We start from the raw sequence: 20641 nt of genomic DNA on the forward strand, positions 1-20641 counted from the left end.
ATGTTTTTAATCAATCAAAAGTTGTTGTTTTTTTAAAAAATCACATCTTTCATTAATCAGCTAAACTTTAATCAACTAATTAAAAATATATATATATTTTTTAGCGTTTTGGTCACGGGCCATTTGCACTCATGTTTCAAAAGCAGCAACTGCCCAGAAAAGCAGGCAAATAGCCGCATTTATAAATTTGTGTGTCACCTTTCGGTTCAAATAGCTGCCCCAATCCCTAGAGATTTACAATTAAAAACTTAATGTTAACGCTTTTAAAAATATATGTAAATAAATCCTGGGCCCGTTAAAGCGTTACCATGGGCTAGAAGTCTTCTCCCTGACATGCTGGATTTCTGTATGCAGGGAACTCTTCACTATCAGGGGGCATCACAGAAATGCTAGTTTATGACATTCCTTCTGATCACACTGTTTGCAATCCACCCACGTCCCAGCACGGGTATATAAGCCTGCCAACGTGAGGTTAACTCCTCATGCATCTGATAAATTGGGCAGTGTCCAGGAAAGTTTATGCCTGTTCATCTTTAAGTTGCCGCAAGACTCTTTGTTGTTTTTGCTGCACCAGACTAGCACCTCAACCCACCTGGAGTTTATGAAATGTGTTAAGGGGATTTTGGTATATTTATGTCCGTTTCTGTATATATTGACTCTCCCTGTGAGAGCATCATTATGGGAAAAGCAAAATATAAATACACTAATGTTAATTCTGCAAAAAATCCATCCTATGAGTCCCCACCCCAGCCCCCAGGCAGTCTGAATTTAATTTATTTAGTTTAAAGCATTTCTCACCCGCCTTTCAAGACTGCAATTTTGTGACGAGAATTGCGACAACCCAAACCTAGGCTTACCATTTTGATGGAGAACTCGTGTTTTCCCCGCTCCCACCAGCTCTTTATTTTAGAGCGGGTTTATAGCCTCTTTTGAACATTATTATTCTGTATGCATTAATCCTGAATAACAGCACAGCTGGGTTCTGTCCTTGCAGTCACCGAGAGAGATGAAGAGAGTCCTCATTCCACACCCTGCCAGGCGCTGCTGCGATAGAGTGGAAATAATCCACCCCTTTGCCACACACCACTCGGCTCAAATGAACGAGCCACAAACGTGTTAAGGGGGGGATCTGAAACGTAAGTCATCGTGAGTGTGTCTTTGAGGTTGCAGGCCGGTGAGCAGATCTCCTAGTAGCAATCCAGTGGGTTTTTTAGGAGTGTGAATGGGCAGTTCCATCCATTACAGGGCAAGCACCAGTGTGAGCAGCAATATTTTCAGTCGAAGTGTGAGTATCTTCCACTTCTGGACCTGTATCCTCTGGGACCTCCAAGCCAACACCATAGAAGATATGACCAATATTCAAAAGGATCTAGACAGGCTGGAATGCTGGGCCAAATCTAACAATATGAGATTCAACAGAGATAAATGTAAAGATTTGCAGTTAGGTACAAAAAACATTAACAATCTCAGATATGCAGATGACACCACTTTGATGGCTGAAAGCGAGGAGGAGCTGAGGAGCCTTATGACGAAGATGAAAGAAGAAAGTGCAAAAGCCGGGTTGCAGTTAAACCTCAAAAAAACCAAGATTATGGCAACCAGCTTGATTGATAACTGGCAAATAGAGGGAGAAAACGTGGAGGCAGTGACAGACTTTGTATTTCTGGGCGCAAAGATTACTGCAGATGCTGACTGCAGCCAGGAAATCAGAAGACGTTTACTTCTTGGGAGGAGAGCAATGACAAATCTTGAGAAAATAGTTAAGAGCAGAGACACCACACTGACAACAAAGGTCTGCATAGTTAAAGCAATGGCATTCCCCGTAGTAACCTATGGCTGCGAGAGCTGGACCATAAGGAAAGCTGAGCGAAGGAAGATAGATGCTTTTGAACTGTGGTGTTGGAGGAAAATGCTGAGAGTGCCTTGGACCGCAAGAAGATCAAACCAGTCCATACTCCAGGAAATAAAGCCAGACTGCTCACTTGAGGGAATGGTATTAAAGGCAAAACTGAAGTACTTTGGCCACATAATGAGAAGACAGGACACCCTGGAGAAGATGCTGACGCTAGGGAAAGTGGAAGGCAAAAGGAAGAGGGGCCGACCGAGGGCAAGATGGATGGATGATATTCTGGAGGTGACGGACTTGACCTTGGGGGAGCTAGGGGTGGCGACGGCCGACAGAAAGCTCTGGCGTGGGCTGGTCCATGAAGTCACGAAGAGTCGGAAGCGACTGAACGAATAAACAACAACAACAATGACCAGTGCATGGGAAGCAATAGTTCTGCTGTGCTCTGTGTCAGGCAGGCCGTATTTGGAGTAGTGTGCCCGATTCTGGGTGCCTTATTTTAAGAAGAGTAACCAGGAAGGTGAAGGTGTCCGGAAACCCAAGTCCTATGAGGAACAGTTGAAAGAGCTGGGTATGTTCAGCATGGAGAAGAGACGATTACGGGCAGACATGGGAGTGGTATTCAAATATCTGAAAGGTCGCCAGGCAGAAGATGGAGCCGATTTGATTGTTGTTCTTGTTAGAACCAACAGGTGGAAATTGCAAGTAAAGTAAGCCCACAAGTAGCTAGTCCACAAACACCGAGAACTTCGCTCATCTGCTACCTCTACATACCTACCTTTGGACGTGAAAAATGACGAGTCTTGTGACAATTTCCAGAGGGGCAGCTGCTTTAGTCTATTGCAGCAAAAGCAACAAAGGGTCTTGTGATGCCTTAAAACTTACAAAATTTATTCCGGCATATGCGTTCATAGACTTTAGCCCACTTCATCAGATGCATGAAGCGTTTCCCTCCAATTTGCAGATAGATACACACTTTCTGGCCCTTGCGGGGAAGAGGTAAACTGTGTTGAAAATGCAAAAAAACTACAGACAGTGATAATTACCTTAACAGTTTTCACAAAAGGTTGTTGGGTGATATCTCAGACTTCATTACAGTGGTGAACGGATTAACATATGTAGTGTGATTTTTAAAAAAGACCTTTGCAATGGTGAACCAATTAACATATGTAGTGCAATTATTATTATTTTAAAAAAGACCTCCTTTATCTTTATCCTAACCACAGGAATTGAGTTTCACCTCCTGATGAATTGTACTTTAGCATTTCGTATTGATATCTGTCTTTGGTATTCATTTGTTCAACAATGGGCACCCTAAGGGGGTTGACAGATTGTCCGGGGAGTTGAAAAGTTCTCCCACGGGTTTCTCAGCATTGCCAATGCTGGCGAATGATGACATATATGAGCGGCTGTAGTGGTAGCTCTCTTCCCCAACCACCTGAACTCTTACTCACTTCAGGCAAGCCATGCTGCCTGATGTCATCCGAGTGCTGAAGATCAGCTATGAATGGTGCACTGTCAAAGGTCAATTGCAAAATCCATATTAATGTAATACCTTTTTGACGCCAATCAAAAGATCACCCAAAATGTGCAAGCTAAAGATCCGTTTACCGTTTTGTAGCAGACGCGTGCAAAAACCTTGAGTATGTTCCAGAAGGCCAAGAGTTTAGTGCATTTATTTAAAGAGAGAGAGAGAGAGAGAGAGAGGGAGGAAACTCTCCCTTTTGTACATAAATTAAATGCATTAGCTGGACCCAGAGTTGGATCATCCATTCATTCAGTGGAGTGGGATACTTTCCAGGTTTTAGCTTAACACATTTTTTTCCTTTGTGCTGAAGTTAGCACATTGTCTACCGGACCTCTGCCTAATGGATTCCTAGCGGAATTATACTTGGGTCACTTGGCAGGCCCCCTTCATAGTCTTCTTGAGAATAAACTTGCCTGTCTTTCTTTTCTCCTCTCCTCTCCCTCAAACCTAAGAATCTCAAGGCCAGAATGAATCTAAACTATCTTCCATGTGCCATCTTTGCCTCTCTCAGTTTGACATGTGGTGTGCTATTTAACCCTACTTAAGAGTGTATTCTTGGTCAGTGTTCAATGCATGGATAGGCAGCCTGGGTGCCCTCCAGAGGTTTTGGACTACAACTCCCATCTGCCCCAGTCAGCTTGATCAGTGTGCCAGGGAGTCCAAACATAAGAAGAGCCATGCTGGATCATAGAATAATAGAGTTGGAAGGGGCCTACAAGGCCATCAAGTCCAACTCCCTGCTGAATGCAGGAATCCACCTTAAAGCATCCCTGAGGGATGGCTGTCCAGCTGCCTCTTGAATGCCTTTAGTGTGGGAGAGCCCACCACCTCCCTAGGTAACTGGTTCCATTGTTGTACTGCTCTAACAGTAAGGAAGTTTTTCCTGATGTCCAGACCAAGGGTCCATCTAGTCCAGCACTCTGTTCATAAGAAAACTCTCTCAAGCAACCTTCCCTCTTAAGCGGGTGCCCTCCAGGTGTGTCACACTGCAACCCCCATCATTCCCAGCCAACAGAGATGATGGGAGTTGTAGTCCAATGTACCTGGAGGGCAGCAGACTGGGGAAGGCTGCTTTACTGGCTGGGGCTCACCTTATAAGAATCGCAGGACTGCTCCCGAAAACAGCAGTTCCCTCTCTCTTTGTAAGGCATAGCGCAACATGGGCAGTGCCATGTTATGCGTTTCCCTGCCTTGCTCCGTAGCGATGGCCGCTGCTTGGGTGGGGGCAGCGAAAGGCGCAGTGCAGCGATGTCAGGACGTGCGCTAGGCCTGTGCTGCGGAGAGGGAGAACTTGTCCTGCTGCTGCTCGTCTTGGAGGGGCGGCCCCGTCTTTCTTCGACCAGGCGGCCCTGCCTTATTCTGACGTTTCCGCCTCTTTACTCAAGGAGGATAACAGAGTTGCGACGTTCAATTGGGAACGCGGGTCTTTTGGCTTAGGCGAGCCGAGGCCAATGTAAGAAAAGCGGTGAGGACTTGCAACTTCCGGCCGGCTTTCCTAGGGGCAGACATCTGGCTGTTGCTGGATGGGCTTTCCTGGCGTCCCGCCTACTTGAGGAGGCGGGTGCTGTTTGAAAGGCGTCCAGGTGCGGAGGAAAGCTTAGAGCAGGTATTATTCTCCCTCTACCTTTACTCTTCCTTGTGCCTTGGGGTTGGTTTAACATGAGCCCCGTGGTCCGTGTTCCCTTCGTATAGAGCAGCCTTCCTCAACCTGGGGCGCTCCAGATGTGTTGGACTACAACTCCCAGAATGCCCCAGCCAGCTCGGCTGGCTGGGGCATTCTGGGAGGTGCAGTCCAACACATCTGGAGCGCCCCAGGTTGAGGAAGGCTGGTATAGAGTAACCGGAGAGAGAAGGAAAATGGCACCTCCTCCTTCTAGCGTTTGAAGCATTGCTGTTTCTCGTATCCACTATCTTTAGAGGAGCTCAAGCGATGGCTTTTCACCAAAGCAAATAAATCTTAGGAGATTTAGCACCTGTGGGGCTACATTACCCAGGTGTGTGTGGTGTGCATGCTGCGATTGTGGACTTGTGTAGAACGCGCAGGTGAGCAGCGCCACCGAAAAGACATTTCCGAGGAATCCCGGCTTTTCATGTGAAAATGCGACGGCGCGTTTCTAGCCCTACTGGCTGCAGAGCTAAGCAGCACGTGCTGAAATCTCAAAAGCCGGAGAAGTGATGAAGGTTTCCAGCAGTGAAGGGGTGTCGCTGTTCGCTTCAGGGTCCTTGCCTGTCCCGTGACTCTGAAAACCAGAATAAGTTATGCAAAATCATAAAAAGCACAGAATAAATTATGCAAATTGAATTATTGCTCAAATTGCATCATTTACATGGGTTGCAGAATGTGGCTTTTCTTGGAAGGGAACAGTAGTGTGTAGCGTATTTTGTATAGAGTGTTTGTTAAATGTACTGTTGGTATTGGTCAATGACCGTAATAAAATATATTCATATTCATATTGCCGACTATAATCCACATTCTGGCAGGAACAGCTTGTTAAAGAAGTTTTTTGAAATTTGCAATGTTGGGGCGGGGGAACCTTCCCTGCTTGTCTGAAAAATAACAAGATAAATGTGTGTCTCGTGTCTTTAATAAGACGGACTGAAGGCAGAGGTGGAATTTGCAGGCGCAAACCTGCTATGGAACGGACAAGCCTGCCCAAGCTCTGTCTTGGCAGGACTGCGAGAGTTAAAGCAGCCATTCCCAAACGTTGGGCCTGAGAGAGGGATTAAGTAACCCATGTCTCCAGTAAGCCCTGAGAGGAGGGTGCCTGTTGCCACTCTGGCCGCGGATAATTCTGCATGGTCTCCCTGCGTCGGATGCGATCGGCTCATTCCGCCCCTGCCGATGCAGCAGAATTACCTGCCTTCAGAGGAAGAGGAGGCCCCGCTATAACACGCCAGTCCCCGAACAGGGACTCATGCAGTAGAGCCAGAAGGAGCAAGTTGCCATGATGGCAGGCAGCTGTTTCCCCCATCCTCCCTTCAAAGAACCCAGCCTTTCCCGTGTCCGAGCCCCACGCGTGTCTGATGTTCATTTTGGGAAGGAGGAGAAGGGTGTCCCTGGGTTTCAGTGTGAGAAAGACTCAACGTTGGCCAGGGGAGACGGTGCTGCACTCCCAACAAGTGACGATCGCCCCCATGGTATTTAAGCTCCGGTTGCCGTAGCTTTCTCTTCCCCTGCTGAAGCAGACGTGACCCACACATGTCCCCTCTGGCGATCAATACCAAATATTTTAACTGCTTTGTGTGTTTCCCACTTTCTTTTCCCCCAGCATGTCTTATCTTCAGCCTCCTGCTGTGTGTCCTATTGCCTCCCTATGTGGCTATCATTATATAGGGCTTGCTGTCTAAGCCAGCTTTAAATTATGATTTCCCCCCCCTCCTTTCCTTTTGGTAAATATTGTGTATGGATTTAACTGCAGCAGTTCTTTTCTTTGCCTCTGCAATTACAACCCTGCTGGTGCAGTGCCTTCTCTTCTCGCATTAATTCAACATCTACCGTTGGCAGGGGCTGGGTGAGGGGTGGGGAGAGAGATTTATGGTGGTCCACTTCTTTGTTTTAATAAGGCAAAATTAGCGGCGTGGCAGAAAATCAGGGACAGAAGGTGTTGAGAGTTGTGGAAGGGAGCCAGAGTTGAGGGGGGCAGTGAATTAAAATATCAAGAATAGGAACCTAGTAGCAGGGGAAGATGGGAATAGGGAGAGAAACCACAAACCTAGGCCTGGATTGATGGATGGGACCAGAGGTGAGTGGTAGGAGAACAGCTTTGCATGCAGAAGAGCCGAGGATAGCTTCTGTAGAGTTCTGGCTGGTTCTGGCTGAAACCCAGAATGGAATGGAGGGCAACCAGGATGATTAGGGGTCTGGAAACAAAGCCCTATGAAGAGAGTCTGAAAACTGGGCATGTTTACCCTGGAGAAGAGAAGACTGAGGGGGAGACATAATAGCACTCTTCAAATACTTGAAAGGGCCAGGATCTCTTCTCAGTCCTCCCAGAGTGCAGGACACGGAATAATGGGCTCAAGTTACAGGAAGTCAGAGTCCGGCTGGACATCAGGAAAAACTTCCTGACTGTTAGAGCAGTACAACAATGGAACCCATGACCTAGGGAGGTTGTGGGCTCTCCCACACTAGAGGCATACTAGCTGGACAACCATCTGTCAGGGATGCTTTAGGGTGGATTCCTGCATTGAGCAGGGAGTTGGACTCGATGGCCTTATAGGCCCCTTCCACTATTCTATGATTCACAACCCCACCAAAATCGGAGCCACCAGCCTCCACTGGCCCAGCTCTCCGTGGGCCAGATTTGGAACCTCTGCACCCTGGAGGTTGCCCACCCCAGCCATATATTCATATTGAACTTTTTCTCCAAGTGTGGATCCTTACGTAGCTAAAAAAGACGCCTTCCCCAGGCAAGGGAGAGGAAAGTTTCAAAGGCTCAGGAGAACCCCTGGACTTTGTAGAACTACTCACCCTCCACCTCACACACAAACATCCCAATGAGGACTGAGCGTGCCCCGTGGGTGCAGAATGCTAAGCGTCTTGGGTTGGCGGTAGAATGGAATAGAATATCCTGGGGGAGATTACGGCTGGCGGGCACGACCAACAGGATCCCTCCACGCTGCAACATTTTGTTGCAGCTCCCACTCGTCTCTTATTTAGAAAGGGCTGGGTAGCCAGCGAGGAAGGTGACTGGGCGGGCTGGACAAAGAGCCTGGGCTGGTTCTAAGGCAGGTTTGTTGTTAGGTGTAAGCCAGGTCACTGACACTTTCGGGAAAGGCAGGGGGTGAGCTCTTCCAAGGATAGGTAAATTCTTAGTCTTTTTTTTGGTCACACTGTCTAAAAGTTGGGGGGCTCCCAAACTCCCTGTTCCAGAGACAAGCACTTGCTTAGACTGTCAGCCTCCTTCCTCCTCCCTCTGCCTTTCTCCTCCCTGCCTTCCTTGACTGACTAGCCACTGTTGCTCTGGTTCGTTTTGTTTTTAAATCGAACAATCTTAATTTGCTTTTTAAAATCTTCTTTCATTGTTCGTGCCTACATTCAACGATCTGGAATCTGTGTTAGGTAACTGAACGGTATATAAATACTCCTCCTCCTCCTACTAAATAATCATGAATATATTTTGTGTCTGGTTTAGCTTTCAGGCCGACCGGCCCGCACTGAACGTCGTGGTGTTCCCTCTCCTGCACGAGGACTTGACGGAGGTCATCCGAGACGTTCCCATGATGCACTTGGACGAGATCACCTTGTTCAAAAGCCGGGTGGCCGAGGAGCCGCCAAACTTGTGGTGGTGATGGCAGCAGCAGAGACGTAGCTGGAGCAGGGAGCTTGGTGCAGGCATGAGCAAGCGTGCTTCTTCTTGGCCAGGAGACCCCCACCCCACCCCTGTCCGCGAGCCACGCGGCCGCTTCGTTTGAGTGCTGTGCAATTTTGGTGCTGCTGCAGGGCCAACTTGCCAGGACACTGGGCAGGCCCACATCCCTTTTGGGCAAAATTTGCCCTCGGAGGAAAAAAAAATCCTGATATTTATTTATTTTAATTTCTAGCCCATCCCTGTCCCCGAGGAACTCAGGGTGGGTTGCAGTTGGAAAATGTTGGAGCTTTCCATTCTGGATTATTTCCTTGCTATTTAATGTATAAATTCTTGTTGAACTTTAAATGTAGCTAAAGGTAAGAGCAATTTAACTTGAAAGAATGTACTTTCCTTTTCCCCCTTCCCCATGGTCACCTTGTTCTTGGACCCAGTTGGGTTTTTTCTTTTGGTGCTTCAGGAATTTTTCTTTGCTAGAGTGTCTTAAGGGCCTTCGTAAGTCTGTGCAAAGGGAAGAGATGTCTAAACTTTCTTTATAAGGGGGATTCAAACATGCTTGAGTTGCAGAGCCAATGCCCTACCTGTCCACGTGTCTTGATGGGGACGCTACACTGGCTGAAAATCCAGTTTTCAGCCCTGTGGATATCTGTATGCAGCTGCCTTTTCCTGGGACATTTCTCTACTTGTGGGCTGGAGAAAACAGCCAGGAGAACCTTGCCATGCCGGAGTGTCCTGGGAAGTTCCGACTTGGTATTACTGCCCTAGTTAAAATAGGCCTTAGGATGAATGCCCACACAAAACCGACGATTAAACGATTTCTCTGTCTTTCCAAAGTTTCTGCCTTTCCAGCTCGGCTTTTTGTTTGAAGCCTGGGTGCAACGCGTCGCGAAAGCTTCCTGCCCTCGCCCCGCTGAAAGGAAAGGGTGCCGCGTAAAAGAGCCCGCTTATGCATCACCCGTCCCTTTCAGTCAGACTTCCACGAGAAAACTTCTCGGCACGTCCCACAACCCATCTCCAAGGGCCCTCCTGCCATTTGGTAGCCACCTTGAGCTTTAAAAGATGACTATGTCTTGTCGTGGGGGGCTGGCGTTGTAAACCTCTGCGTTCAGATTGCTAGTGTGGGCAGACCTCCCTCCTTTTTACAGCCCCAAATCGTAAATCCTTCCTAACTGGGCTTTTTGAAAGTGGCCACCGTTCTCCTCTTAAGAGGTCTGCAGCGATTGAGATTGTGTCTTGGACTGGGACCGTTTTATTTATATCTTGCCAAAATGCCGCCTTTGCGTTTGAACCGTTTGCCACGTGCATAACCCGGGGATGTTCTTTCCCCTCCACAGGACGCCTTGTTGCATTATCCAACACTTGCCACGCGGGCCTTTGCGATCTTTTAAAATACCCTTTTGCTTTCCTTGACCCTTGGGAAGAGCCGGGCTCCACTAGCGGGCTGACGACGGCAGCAGCGTCCTCAGCGTAGTGCTTGTCACTTCTCCTGGTTGTGGAGTTAGGCATTCTAGAAAGGCCAGCCAGAGAGGGGGCATCGTTTGCAAAGGGGGGCAGAGAGAAGCCGTCGTCGGCTCCCTTTCTCCTTTCATTGACTTGCTTCTGCTACTTTGTGCTTAAAGTCATGGGCCAGCTTGAGTTCCCTTGTAACAATGTGTGTGTTCGAATGTGACGCGGTTATCTGTGTTCGTTGGATTAACAGTGGATTTACCTGTCAGGATGGTATATAAACACTTCTGTCCATGCCTTGGCTATCTTAGTAAACTCTTTTCGCTGGGGTGTGGGAGGAGAGAAACAACAGGAATTTGCTGTTTCCGTCCTCACTGGAGATGCCGGGGGGGGGGGGGGGGAACCTTCCGCACACAAAGTACTTGGCCTCCTGCTGAGCTGTGGTCCATGTGGGGTGAGGCTGGGCACCCGCCGGTCGCTTGCCTAACCTCTCCATCGGAAAGCTCTCATTTTCGGCAGCTTTCACCGGTGCGCGGGGCTGGTCCTTGGCTTTCCCCTACTGCAGGGCAGCTCCAAGAGACACAGACTTCCAGTGTGCTGAACCGTGCTGCCCCGCACATTATTATTATTATTATTATTATTATTATTATTATTATTATTATTTATTTATTTATATAGCACCATCAATGTACATGGTGCTGTACAGAGTAAAACACATATATGCACTGGGGTGGATCCTGGGTGGAGGAGTGTGTGTGTGTGTGTGTGTGTGCTGCAAATCTGCAAGCACGGAAGAGGCACAGGATGTGGCGTCAGCTGCAAGGTTCGACTCACTCGAGAATCCTGCTTTTGCTCATGTGGAGTTTAAGCGAGCTTTGGATAGAAACATTTGCAGGGGGCCCACAACTCCTATCATCCCTGAACATTGACCATGCTGGGCTGAGTCCAAAATAGGCTGCTTTTCAGCAGTGCCTTGCTGAATCTGACCCAAGGTCCATCTGAGTCTGGCGCTCTGTTTCCGACAGTGGCTTGCCAGATGCCGCAGAGGTAATCTCCTTCCCCTCTTGACCTCCTGGATCTAGTATTGTAAGACAGACTGCCTTAGTAAGTGGAGGTTCCAGTTTTGAACTTTCACGGCCCTCAACCGTTGCCACACCATATTCTTGTGACGTCCTCTAAAGACACATTTCTAAGCTAAAGGCCATCATCACCCTGCGGGAGCGAGTTCCATAAGTTCATCGCGTATTCCGGGAAGCTGCTTTTTTGTCAGCCTGGGCAAAATGAAGGTGGGGGTGGTTTAGAAGTGGAGGAACATGGAGGGCGGGGAAACCCTATTTGCCCCAGTTTTAAAGATCTTGTTTGTTGGGAATTGTACTGTTTCTAACAAGGGTACAATAACTATAGGCGTGGTCTTCTTCTCCTTTCAAAAAGAGAAAGAAACACAATTTGGCTACACATCAGCACACGCCAGTGCTTCAACACAGCAGTGCGTGTGCATGCAACACCAAGGTAACTGAAGAGAGAGCTCTCCCCCCCCCGCCCCCGCCCTTACTCTGCGCGCGGTCCCGGCCACAAATCCTCTTAATGCAAAGGAGTGTTTCGGCTGCCGTTGCTGCTCTCCAGGCAAGATCCAGCAGATGTTAATAATGTGCTTATTTTCTCTAAGTGCCATTTTGGCATCGGTGTTAATTACAATTTATATTCGGCAACATTTACACTGGGAAAAGAACCCACCCTAATGGTCCCCAATTGATGGGCCGAGGGCTGTTAAGCGCAACGCCATATGTTCCGAGTGCCGCGAAAAGGATGGGATGCCAAGCGGCGTCAGCAGCGAGGTGCCGGCGTTCTTTTTTGGGGGAGTGTGTGTGCTTCTCTTCCCCTTTTTCGTTCTTCGTTTTCTTTCTGTTCAACGTCTCTCCTTTCCTCCTCTGAGCTGGAGGAGTTGAATTGGTTTTAAGATAAAGAATCCTAAAAACTGTGGCCCGCTTGGACAACACCTGGACAGTGAGCGTCCAGGTAGCAGGTTTGGACAGGTCCCCTGGTCACAGCCTTTCTCACTAATGTGAAGTTCACGGCATTTCTATTGAAATGTTAATAATCATTTCTGAATCTGCATCTATACGTATACGCTGGCATATGCACACTGCTGACCTCTGGCAATTCATATGTCCCCCCCTAAGACAGAACTATATTTAAATGGTGGTGTTGGGGAAGACTAATAAAGGATTAAAGCCCTACCCCCCACCCTCACACCAGGGGCCCAATCCAGATTGCAGCCCCAGCATGTGCACTTTGATGCATTTCCAGTTTGGCTGGGGAAGAGAAATCCCCCTCTCCTCTGAGGAGAGGCCCTGGGGCCCGGATGGGTATCCTCCAAGGGCCGCATTCCGAGAGGTTCCCCACGGCTGCGTTGCAAGGTCCTCGCTCTTTGCTCAGCCTCTGTCCGGCCTGTTTCCAGGTTGCAAGGTTCTACTACAAAAGTTGCGGGCTTCTTTGAGCCAAACTCTGGAGACGTGGGAAGGACGCGGGGTCACCTTATCATCTCACCGATCCATATTCATTGCGCACCGTGCGCAGCTGGGCCCGCCCGTGCGCGCCTCCACCTTTTCACCCCTCTTCCAAGCCTGTCAAAGGAGCAATATTCTTCACGCCGCTCGGATGTCGCCAGGGGAAGCCGCCCTTCCTCGCAAGGTCTGCGAGATGGTCGATTGGATGCGATAGACGGACCCCGGCAGCTCTCCGGCAAAACCCTCATTTCCATAGAAACGGGACGGGATGCGGCACAGGGACTCGTGATGAATAGCCCAGGGATGCTGCCTTGGGCCCTCTTTTAATTTTTTAGGGGGCACAGAGGGCCAAAGCAGAACGCAGGCTGCAGACACATGTGGAGGTGGGCAGGAGGCGTGCACTGCTCAAACTAATGAAAACCATTTTCCCCATTAATTTCCCAGACAGCATTTTCCCAAACCATCTCCTGCTTTTTCTCTTCCTTTTCTCCTCCTGCTGCTACCACCTGCTTTTTTAAAAAACCAAACAAACCCGAAATACTCCAGCTTTCTTTTGAAGGCTTTATGCACACACACACACTCTCCCACTGGCCCTTGTGGTTGAAATTAATAATAAAAAGGACAAGCGAAGCCTTTGCCGTTTTACATTATTACTGGTGGTTAACAGCAGGGCGTTCAGCCATAAAGCAATAAGGGGTGGATGGGATGACCTTTGTCTGAAATGAAATATCGGTGCTGATGTGTGTTGTTTCCAATCACGTTGACCTCTGACACCCTCATCACCTCCACCACCACCCCGTTCTCTTCCCCCTATCCTTTCTCGCCCACCTCACCCTGGCTTTGACACTTGATGCAAAGGTTCAGTTCATCCTGGCACACGTCCCGTGAAGTTTTGCTGGCAAAAAGACTTGCTTCAAGTTGTAGCGCCCCCATTCTCACGGCAAGGATTACCGTCTGAGTACCCCTACGACACATTACTAAAGGCAAGAATCCTGTATTCTTACGCGCCAAACTTGCATCTCATGTGCTGCCAAAGGGAGGAACATAGAATCAGAATAGCAGAGTTGGAAGGGACCAACAATCAGACCAAGGGACCATCTAGTCCAGCATTCTGGTCACATAGTGGCCTACCAGCTGGCTGCAGGAAATGAGTGTGACAGCACCCTCCTGCCCATGTTCCCCAGCAACTGGTGTGCATAGACATACAGCGTCTGATACTGGAGGTAGCATACAGCCGTCAGGACTATCCATTGTTGGCCTTCTCGATGAATTTGTCGAACTCCCTTGTAAAGCCATCCAAATTGGGGGCCATCACTATGATTTAAGGTGTCTTCTGAACACAGCAGCTGTGTGTTTAAGGTTCCGACAAGTCTGTTCTGTTCATTTTTCCACCTTCCCAGTTTTCCATATCTCCCCACCCCCTCTCAAACACACACACACACACCATCAGTCAGCCCAGCATTCTCATTGGGCAGTTGTTTTTTGACTCTGCTTCAACTGGATTGTGTGTGTAAAATCCCCTACAGATTTTAGGAATCCCAGGACCTGCTGATACCACTCCATCTTGTGCATGGATGATACCGGCTTAACCACGTAAACAGCGGCACTCACAGCCGAACATCAGACCTAGAACGAATGATCGTGCATTGTCCATTTCTAGAGGTCTTTGGCAGCGAGCCTGAAAACTGACAACTGTTAGGGCTAGATGGTACATTAAATGCATTGAACGCATCTAGTTGTTGTTTTAAAAAATTACCAGCCATGAGGGAATTGATCAGTTTAATGATACACTGTGTGAAGAAGTCCTTCCTGCCAATCAGTTTCATGGGATGACCTCATTGGGGTCTAGTATTTTGAGAGAGGGCAAAAACATCTTGCTGTCCACTTTCTCCGCACCATGCGTAATTTTGTACACGTCTATCACGTATCCCCTTTAATCTCCTTGTCCTCCCAAGCTAAATAATCCCAGCTGTTGTAACCTTCCCTCATAGGGGAGATGCTTTCCAGCCCCAAGAACCCTGACTGACTACATCTTAACAAGGCGTATCTAACAAGCTACAACACAGAGGACAAAGCAGGCTACAACGCTAAGATTTACCAAGGACGAGTTGCAGAAAAGGGGGACTTCTGATGTTACCTGGTGCCCAAAAGATGTGTGACACACCAACAACTCCCCTCCAAAGTCACATTTAAGCCCCAGGAAAATTCCATACTGTTAGTTCTGAAGGCAGGCAGAGGGATCTCCATTTGTGGCTGTGGGTTTTTCCTTTTAGCTTTCAAATGCTCAAGTGTAGCATTTTTATGTTAATATGATGGAAGCCCACATGCCCGCTGCCTTGGTTTTAAATTATTTATTTAAGTTAATCCCCTTTGCCTTAAAAAGAAAAAGGAAAAAAGCATTTTCTTCCTGAACTTCCATCAACGTACTGTGAATGTTAAATTGGGCATTGCTAATTAGTCATTTGACAATTAAGTAACGTAGTGCAAAACCATTAGGACATTGGATTTGAGCTTTCTTTATGTATTTGTGAAGTCATTCTCCTGTGCCTCTCTCTCCCCCCCCCCCTACTTTGAAGTAAAAGCTTTACTCCAATCGTGCATAAGGCTGTGGGAGGGGTGTGTGTATGAGTGAGTTGTGGGGAAGAAGAGTGCTGTGAAAACTTTGAAAATGGCAGTGAGGATTTGTTTTTGTTAAAAAGGAGCAGTTTTATGTTTTCACTGGCTAGAATGCTAAAAAAGATCACATTTGATGGGCTGTGAATTGGTATAAAAGCATAAAGGTGCCATCCTCTGCGTGTTTAAACAGAAAAGAGTTCTACAACTCGTGGAGATGCTGAGAGTTGTAGGACTTCTATTTTGTCTAAACGTGCATAGGATTGCACCCTAGAAAGGCTAGTTGGTTTGTGGTTGGTTTCCAGTTTCTCCACTTTCAGGATTGAATCCTACAGTGACCGCCCTGGTCACAGATGGCCAGTTTATACAAGCTGCAAAATCAAGCTGAATTTCTTGAAATCAGGGCTGGCTAGGGTGGCCACTTCTGCTTAGCAGAAGTGGAAACGTGTCACCAAGAAAGAAGAACATTTGCACTATGCAAATTTATATGTTCATCTGCAGATTTAGAAACCCCCCTTTTTCCTGTCTAAACATGCATAGGATTGCATCTTTATTTAAATAAAAATACAAGATATCCAACCACAGTGCAGAAACCTGACTAGGTGACCTGTGTTTTTGCTCAGTCTACTGACCAGGCCTCTCCTCTATGAAGGAAAGTTACAACTCGTGGGATTGTTTAGCTTGGAAAAAAGGAGGCTGAGGGGGGACATGATAGAGGTGTACAAAATTATGCATGGTGTGGAGAATGTGGATAGGGAGACATTTTTTCCCCTCTCTCCAAATACTAGAACTCGGGGTCATCCCATTAAGCTGATTGGTAAGAGATCCAGGACAAATAAAAGGAAGTACTTATTCACACAGCGCATAAATTATGGAACTCACTACCACAAGATGTAGTGATGGCCACCAATTTGGATGGTTTTAAAAGGTGGTTGGATAAATTCCTGGAGGAGAAAGCTATCAAGGGCTACTAACCCTGATGGTTGTGTGCTATCTCCAGTATCCAAGGCAGTAAGCCTGTGTGCACCAGTTGCTGTTGCACCATGGAGGATGCTGTTGCACCATGTCCTGCCTTGGTGGTCCCTAGTCTATAGTTGGTTGGCCACTGTGTGAACAGAGTGCTGGACTAGATGGACCCTTGGTCTGAACCAGCATGGCACTTAAGTTTTTATGTTCTCAATGTCAAACCAGTCTTGGACTGGGCAGCCCATGAAATAGCAGGCACCTTCAAATAGAAGACTGGCTTCTGTGCCAGCAATCCAAACAGAGGATCGGCCTCTGTAAAATAGGACACCTGACCACCCTTGGGACCTGTGCTACTTACTGTTAGGCAGAGTGAAGCGGCCATCTCAAGGCTGCAGGCTTTGGGTGTCGTGAAAGGGCAGCAAGTTGTTAGCTGTTCAATTTGCTATCGGTGTATTTTCGCTGCCAGAGATGGGCAGAGGTGCTTGCATGATTTTTCCACCTCACATGCCAAAACAACTTGCCTGGCTTTGGGAACTATGCCAGAGGGACAGTGGGTACGTTGGAAGGGTGGAGAGACATCATTTGACACTCCACCTCAAGTAGGACATCAGAAGAGCCCTGCTGGATCAGACCAAGGGTCCGTCTAGTCCAGCACTCTGTTAATACAGTGGCCAACCAACTGTTGTTTGGAGACCCACAAGCAGCAGGACATGGGGCAATAGCACCCTCCCTCCCATATTCCCCAGCAACTGCTGTATATAGGCTTTCTGCCTCTGCTACTGGAATTACACATAAGCATCAAGACTAGTAGCCCTTGATAGCCTCCCCCTCCAGGAATTTATCAACCCCCTTTTAAAGCCATCCAAATTGGTGGCCATCACTACATCTTCGGGGGAGTGAATTCCATAGTTTAACTCTGTGCTGTGTCCAGCAGACACAGTTCAGTTCAATTCACATCTCCACTGCTTCTGCCACTCCTTCCATCAAGGGCATGAATTACCTTGCTCCCAGGTAGAGATGGAAGCAAGACCTGGGGAGTAAATCTTGCAGAGGTGCAATGGGCAACCTTCTCTTTTAAGGAGTGTTTGGGCTCACAAGGAAGCTTTGCTTATTTAGGCAGCAATCCTAGATAAATTTACCTGGGAGTAAGTGGGATTGACTCCGTTGGACATACTAAATAGACATGCATAGGCCTGTGCTGTTAATTCCTTAATAGTGCAATCCTATACCATGTCTTTGTAAATATCTGCAGTGGCTCAGCTTGTTGCGTTGTGCGAACATTGCCAGGGTGGCTTGTTGCCATGAGTAATGTGAGTTCTGGGTGGCTTGTTATGCAGATCATGAGAACCTGGTCATATAAGGCAGCTTCCTAAATCCCTAACAGCACATGGACTGAGCTAGGGTGACCATATGGAAAGGAGGACAGTGCTCCTGTTTCTTTATCAGTTGTATTGAAAAGGAAATTTCAGCAGGTGTCATTTGTATATATGGGGAACCTGGTGAAATTCCCTCTTCATCACAACAGCAGGTGCCCTTCCCTCTTTTAAATCTGGTCACTCTACTATAGCTCCTGCAGCTTTAACTGTTGTGATGAAGAAGGAATTTCCCCAGGTTTTCCATATATACAAATGACACCTGCTGAAATTCCCCTTTCGATGCAACTGTTAAAGATACAGGAGCTCTGTCCTCCTTTCCATATGGTCACCCTAACTGAGCAAGCATAGAGGACAGTGGTGAGATCTATTTAAATTACAGTAATTATTTCTAAATGTGCACCTACAGGTATATAAATGAGCACATGCAAACATTATGCAAATTTGTATAATCTTTTGTGCTATTTAAGGGGTGGAGTAAGGTGATGTATTTCCTCTTTTTTAGCTCACTAATACATGGCTACTTTACTCACAGTCTTCAGGGTCCTGGAACTTTGCTGCTATTTCCACACATGCACTCCAATTTTGTTGTTTGAAAAAATCATAATGGTAATCCTAAAGACGCGCTCTTTTTTACCATCCGCTTTGAAACACAGAAAGAAGACATGAAGGGTGTTCATAAAAGGGCTGGGTGCTTGTTATTATAGCAGGGGTGGGGGAAATAACGTTATTTCATAGCACAGATGAAAGGAAGTGGGAAAAGCAACATATATTTATAGCCAGGGAGACTGGATTCCTTGTTAAGCCACTATTATCAATTTAATGTCAAAATGCATCAAACAGGCCAGAGTGTTCCGGGCCCCTTGTGCAAAAAGCGATTTGCAAATTGGGTACAAATATATTTTGTTTACAGGGTACCAAGCAGGAAACGGGCTAATTAGCCATTGTAATAAAGAGTAAGGATGTGGTGGGGTGGGGAATTGGCAATTATACAAACAAGCTGTTTTGAAGTATAAATACAAGCTATTTTGTGGAGCTGTTTTAAATGTACACACACACATACATATATATATATATATATATATATATATATATATATATCAGCTTTTTGGATGCCACCTTCCCAAGGAATGTGTAGTATTAGCAGAAAGAGTGAATGCTTTGAATTTGTAAAGCAGGCTTTTATTATGAAGCTGCTTAATTTTTTCTTAAAAAGCAGCTGAGAATCTGAAGATGAGTATTTAATGAGGATTGAAGCCACCTTTCAACACGGCAAGCAGCTTGCAGGAACTTGCATCTGTTTGTAAAGGCAGGTATGTGGCTCATTTTATTTACTTATTTATTTATTTATTACATTTCTAACCCACCCCATTGCTAAGGTTCTCTGGGCGGATTACAAACAGTGCCCTAGGACAGTTAAAAATATAAAATGCAATACAAATGTTTAAAATAATGAAATACAACACAATGCAAACCAACTCCACCCTTCCCCGGACATTAATCGATAAAACAACCGTAAAAAAAAAATCTAGAACATAAGTACTCCTTGTGCATGCAGTAAAAAGATGGGAGGAGTGGGTGGTCACCCTTTCTCCCAAATCCTGGATATATTTAAAAGAAAATGCTTTAAGGTGAATTCCTGCATTGAGAAGGGGTTGGACTTGATGGCCTTGTAGGCCCCTTCCAACTCTAGTATTCTTTCTATAAAATCGGGAAGTGCCTAAGCAAATCTAATTGTTTGCTCTTTTTAAAATGTTGTCTGTAAACTTGCTCTGTGAGAGCAGAAGTTGTTTATGTCTGAATGGCTAGCAACGTTACCTCTATGTTCATACAAGAGATCCAGCCAAGAATAGGTTGTTCATTTTCACCCTGGGGCTGTTCACACAATGCATTAACCCATCCTCAGTGGTTGAGTGTGGGTTGTGGTTGAACCATGGGTTGTTTGTTGAACTGTGGGTTAGCATGTTGTCTGAACCCAAGACATTTTCCGTAGCATGGCTTGTTTAACTGTGTAGTGTGGCTTATTTTTCTTGAACAAGCCACCTTGAGGATCCATGGTTTGTTATTGGGTTGGACAGGGTGATTAACAAGCTGCACTTGTTATCCCATCTCCAATAACTGTACTATATTCTACCTCCAGTATCCTAGGCAGAAAATGCTTATATACTCCAGTTGATGGGGAACATGGGCAGGAGGGTGCTATTGCACTAAGGTCCTGCTTGTGGACTAGATGCAACAGGACTCTTATGTTCTTATGTTCTTCATTAGGGCAGGCTGTGGCAGAGTAAAACAGGATAGAGCTTTCAACAACATGTAATAATGGGGGAGTTATTCTTGGTGTAGAGGATTTAAAAAATAAATAATTGTATTGACAGCCGACTGCAGACAGTATGTTAGCAGGAGTTCAAAGAGATAACTCAACAGGTGCAGGGTGGTAAAACTGCAGATCATTGTGATGCTTTAATGTTCATGCGCACATATTTACCTACATGTGCATTATTTATTATTTATTTATTTATTAGAGTTAAAATGCATCTGCATACCTGCTGGATGTGTTAATCAGCAATTTGCACGAGTAACATTTTCAAGCAGGCATCCCCAAAAGGCAAAAGTGACAACCAGGACATTCCTTGGTAAACAGTTGGTGTCTTGAAGAAAGGAAAATGAGGCAGTGGAGAAACAGAGGGAGCAATTGCTGCTGCCGGCCTCTTTTACAAATGAAAGCTTCGGGGATTTCATTGTCAGAAGGAATTTTAATAGCCCTGTGGTAGGAACTTTCCATTTGCAAAAATGTCTGGTTAAATTGCCCTTTGGGCTGCAATAACCTTCCTGACAGCGCAAAAGTTGGTTGACCTCAGGCCGAGGGGAGTCTTCATCACATGGAAAGGCTGGGAACATTTAAGTTTAATTGTTAACAACAACAAAAAGTGGTGTGGTTCATGGAACCTAGAGGAGTAGTGAGAAGTCATTTTCTCTCTCATATTATGCTCATTTCTTCTGGGGGTGGGTGGAGATGTGTTTTAGAGTCAGAGCAGCATGGATTAAATCAGGGC

General features: G+C 46.6%; 1 protein-coding gene across 1 annotated transcript in view; it reads left to right on the forward strand.

The window, feature by feature from the left end:
* FBXL18 (F-box and leucine rich repeat protein 18) overlaps positions 1-10386 on the forward strand; it is a 30104-nt gene extending 19718 nt beyond the window's left edge. Inside the window, exon 5 of the mRNA XM_063143632.1 lies at positions 8510-10386. Coding sequence (XP_062999702.1) covers positions 8510-8666 — 157 coding nt within the window. The 3' untranslated portion in view covers positions 8667-10386. The remainder of the gene's footprint in view (positions 1-8509) is intronic.
* The last annotated feature ends 10255 nt before the right edge of the window (positions 10387-20641 follow it).

The sequence above is a fragment of the Elgaria multicarinata genome, chromosome 17, assembly GCF_023053635.1.
Source record: "Elgaria multicarinata webbii isolate HBS135686 ecotype San Diego chromosome 17, rElgMul1.1.pri, whole genome shotgun sequence".
Classification (NCBI taxonomy): Eukaryota; Metazoa; Chordata; class Lepidosauria; order Squamata; family Anguidae; genus Elgaria; species Elgaria multicarinata.